Here is a 3,376-nt window from a genome sequence, read left to right as displayed (position 1 = left end):
GCCAAACCAGAAGCCGACTCGCGCTTTTCCGTAGCCGATGGCGCCGACTCCCGGCAGCTGCTGACCGTGCGGCTCGGGGCGCAGAGACCGAAGCGCCGCACGGCATCACCGGCTGCGGTGGCGTCGCGGCGCCTCCGGGTGCCGCTGTTGGCCGACGCGGAGCGGCGCTGGAGCCGCAGCCGCAGCCGCAGCCGCAGCCGGAGCCGCGTCCTGCCCCGCAGGCTGCTCGCTCGCCCGGCGCCAGCCAGAGCGGCAGCGGCGCGGGCAGCAGAGGCGAGCAGTGGCGCGGCGCGTGGAGCAGCGGCGTCCGAGGCGGAGGCCGCTGCGCTCGTTGCGGAGAGCGGCTGGAAGGGAGGGAGGGCAGCGGCGGGAGCGAGGAGCGCGGCGAGCGCTGGCGACAATGGCGGGCAGGCAGAGGCAGAGCCGGCGGCGAGCAGGCGGGCGAGCGCTGCTGGCCGCCTTGGTGCTGGGCTTGTGCTGCCGGGCGGCGCCGGAGCGGATCCGCTACGCCATCGCCGAGGAGCTGGGCCGAGGCTCGCTGGTGGGGCCGCTGGCGCGGGACCTGGGGCTGAGCCCGGCGGAGCTGCCGGCACGCAAGCTGCGGCTCAGCGCCGAGAAGCAATACTTCACGGTGAGCGAGGAGAGCGGGAACCTGTACGTGAGCGAGAGGCTGGACCGGGAGGAGATGTGCGGCGAGTCGGCGTCCTGCTCCGTCAGCTTCGAGGCGCTGCTGCAGAACCCGCTCAACGTTTTCCACGTCGAGGTGGCCATCCAGGACGTCAACGACAATTCACCGACCTTCAGCAAGGCTGCTCTCGACCTCGAGATCGGTGAATGGACTACGCCCGGTGCTCGTTTTCCTCTGGAGATGGCTCGAGACGCAGACGTGGGGGGCAACTCGCTGCTGACTTACCAGCTCAGCAGCAACCCGTCCTTCACTCTGGCTGTGAAGGAAAGCCCGGGTGGAAAGAAGCAGCCGGAATTAGTGCTGGAGCGAGCTCTGGACCGGGAGAAGCAGAGCTCCTTCCAGCTGGTGCTGACGGCAGTGGATGGCGGGGAGCCGATGAGGTCCGGGACTGTGCAGGTGCGCGTCAACGTGACGGACGCCAATGACAACGCGCCCGTGTTCAGTAAAAGCGTCTACGAGGCGCTAGTGCGGGAGAATCTGCCGGCGGGGTCGCTGGTGCTGCGGGTGCGAGCCACGGACGCGGACGCGGGCACCAACGGGCAGGTCTCGTACTCGTTCGGCAACGTCCCGGACGGCGTCCGCGCGTTGTTCAGCGTCGGCTGCGACAGCGGCGAGGTGAGGACGGTGGGGCCCCTCGATTTCGAGGAGAAGAGCAAATACAGCTTCGGCCTGGAGGCGAGGGACGGCGGCGGGCTCACGGCTCACTGCGAAGTGCAGATAGACATCACCGACGAGAACGACAACGCGCCCGAAATCACGATGTTGTCGGTGTCGAGCCCGGTGGCCGAGGACGCGCCGGCCGGAACCGTGGTGGCCCTGGTGAAAGTCCGGGACCGGGACTCCGGGGAGAACGGGCAGGTGTCGTGCGAGCTGTTGGGTGAGGCGCCGCTGTCGATCGTGTCGTCGCCGGGCGGCTCGTACAAGGTGGTGACGGCGAGCGCGCTGGACCGAGAGCAGGCGGCCGAGCACCGGGTGACGGTGGTGGCCAGGGACCGGGGCAGCCCGGCGCTGTCGAGCCGCACGGCGCTGGTGCTGGAGGTGTCGGACGTGAACGACAACGCGCCGGTGTTCGAGGAGGCCGCCTACAGCGCCTACATGGCGGAGAACAACGCGGCGGGCGCGCCGGTGGTGCGCGTGCGCGCGCGGGACGCGGACGCGGGCGCCAACGGGCGCGTGAGCTACTGGCTGGCGGGCGGCAGCGCGGGCGCGGCGCCGTACGTGTCGGTGGAGGCGCGGAGCGGCGCGGTGTACGCGCAGCGCTCGTTCGACTACGAGCAGTGCCGCGAGTTCGCGGTGGCGGTGCGGGCGCAGGACGGCGGGTCGCCGGCGCGGAGCTCGACGGCGACGGTGCGCGTCTTCGTGCTGGACCGCAACGACAACGCGCCGCGGGTGCTGTGGCCGGCGGCGGGGGCGGCGGGGGCGGAGTCGGTGCCGGCGGCGTTCGAGGTGGTGCCGCGGTCGGCCGAGGCCGGGTACCTGGTGGCCAAGGTGGTGGCGGTGGACGCGGACGCGGGGCGCAACGCGTGGCTGTCGTACGAGCTGGTGCAGGCGGCGGAGCCGGCGCTGTTCCGCGTGGGGCTGCACAGCGGCGAGGTGCGCACGGCGCGGGCCGTGTCGGAGAGGGACGCGGCGAAGCAGCGGCTGGTGGCCGTGGTGAAGGACCACGGGCAGCCGGCGCTGTCGGCCACGGCCACGCTGCACGTGGTGCTGGCCGAGAGCTTGCAGGAGGCGCTGCCGGAGCTGAGCGAGCGGGCGGCGGGCGCCGACTCGCCGGCGGAGCTGCAGTTCTACCTGGTGCTGGCGCTGGCGCTCCTCTCCGCCCTGTTCCTGCTGAGCGTGGCGCTGGCCGTGCTGGCGCGGATGCGCCGGGCCGGGCCGCCCGCCGTCCTGCGCTGCCTGGGCGCGCAGCGCTTCTCGGTGGCCGGCGCCACCTTCCCGGCCGACTTCTGCGAGGGCACCTTGCCCTACTCCTACAACCTGTGCGTGGCGCCGGGCCGCGCCGTGGCCGACGGCGCTTGGCTGCCGCCGCCGCTGCCCAGCCTGCCCGCGGAGGAGCTGCTCGGCGGGGAGCCCTGCGCGAAGCCGAGCCCAAGCAGCAGCGCCGGCGCGGGAGAGCCGCCCGCCCACCCCGACGCACCGCAGGTTGGTAAGCCCGCGCGGTCCTTCTCTCGGCGCCTTTCCTAACCTCGGGCTGGCGGTGCTGGGCTGTTGCGCCTCCTGTGTCTGCTTTGGCGGCTAGTGCCGACCTGTGTTCCCAGGGACGGATGAATTAATTCGTTAACGTTTCTTTTTCGGCAGCAGGCAGTGCGAAACGGCACGTGCTGCCTGATCCGCTGTCACTCGTGTAGGCTCGGCGGAGAGGTTCTTGCCGTTCAGCTTGTGCTGAAGGAAATGTTCCAAGTGTCAAGTGAACCTCTTCGGTGTAAACAGCTCTGCTGATGCTGGACATCCACCAGGCAAAATAAGTTGTTTGCAAAACCTGTCCTATCCAAAATGGTCTGCGTTAGTAAGGGTGACCGCGTGTCTTCGCTGTGCAGTATGCGATCTTTGGAGCTTTCTGGAACTCTCCTCTTACTCCTGAGTTTCCCCAGTTAGTGGAGTCGGTGGGAAGTGCTGGTCCGTGTGTTCGTGAAGGAATGATAGAAGGAACGTGGTAAACCCCTTCCACTCAGAGCCAGCACTAGGCAC

General features: G+C 69.8%; 1 protein-coding gene across 1 annotated transcript; it reads left to right on the top strand.

Moving 5' to 3' along the window:
• The first annotated feature begins 221 nt into the window (after nucleotides 1-221).
• On the top strand, nucleotides 222-3,127 carry LOC142359875 (protocadherin gamma-B5-like). The gene is made up of 2 exons (XM_075412255.1): nucleotides 222-2,847; nucleotides 3,037-3,127. The coding sequence occupies exons 1-2, from the start codon at nucleotides 401-403 to the stop codon at nucleotides 3,125-3,127; spliced, it is 2,538 nt and encodes an 845-aa protein (XP_075268370.1). The 5' UTR covers nucleotides 222-400.
• The last annotated feature ends 249 nt before the right edge of the window (nucleotides 3,128-3,376 follow it).

The sequence above is a fragment of the Opisthocomus hoazin genome, unplaced genomic scaffold, assembly GCF_030867145.1.
Source record: "Opisthocomus hoazin isolate bOpiHoa1 unplaced genomic scaffold, bOpiHoa1.hap1 HAP1_SCAFFOLD_185, whole genome shotgun sequence".
Classification (NCBI taxonomy): Eukaryota; Metazoa; Chordata; class Aves; order Opisthocomiformes; family Opisthocomidae; genus Opisthocomus; species Opisthocomus hoazin.
This window is presented reverse-complemented; position numbering and strand designations above follow the sequence as displayed.

What these genes read in the sequence shown, in the direction of transcription:
- LOC142359875 (XM_075412255.1), top strand. Translation starts at nt 401, where the DNA reads ATGGCGGGCAGGCAGAGGCAGAGCCGGCGGCGAGCAGGCGGGCGAGCG. An exon ending in CAGGTTGGTAAGCCCGCGCG is followed by an intron (nt 2,848 to 3,036) that starts GTCCTTCTCTCG and finishes TCACTCGTGTAG; the next exon opens with GCTCGGCGGAGAGGTTCTTG.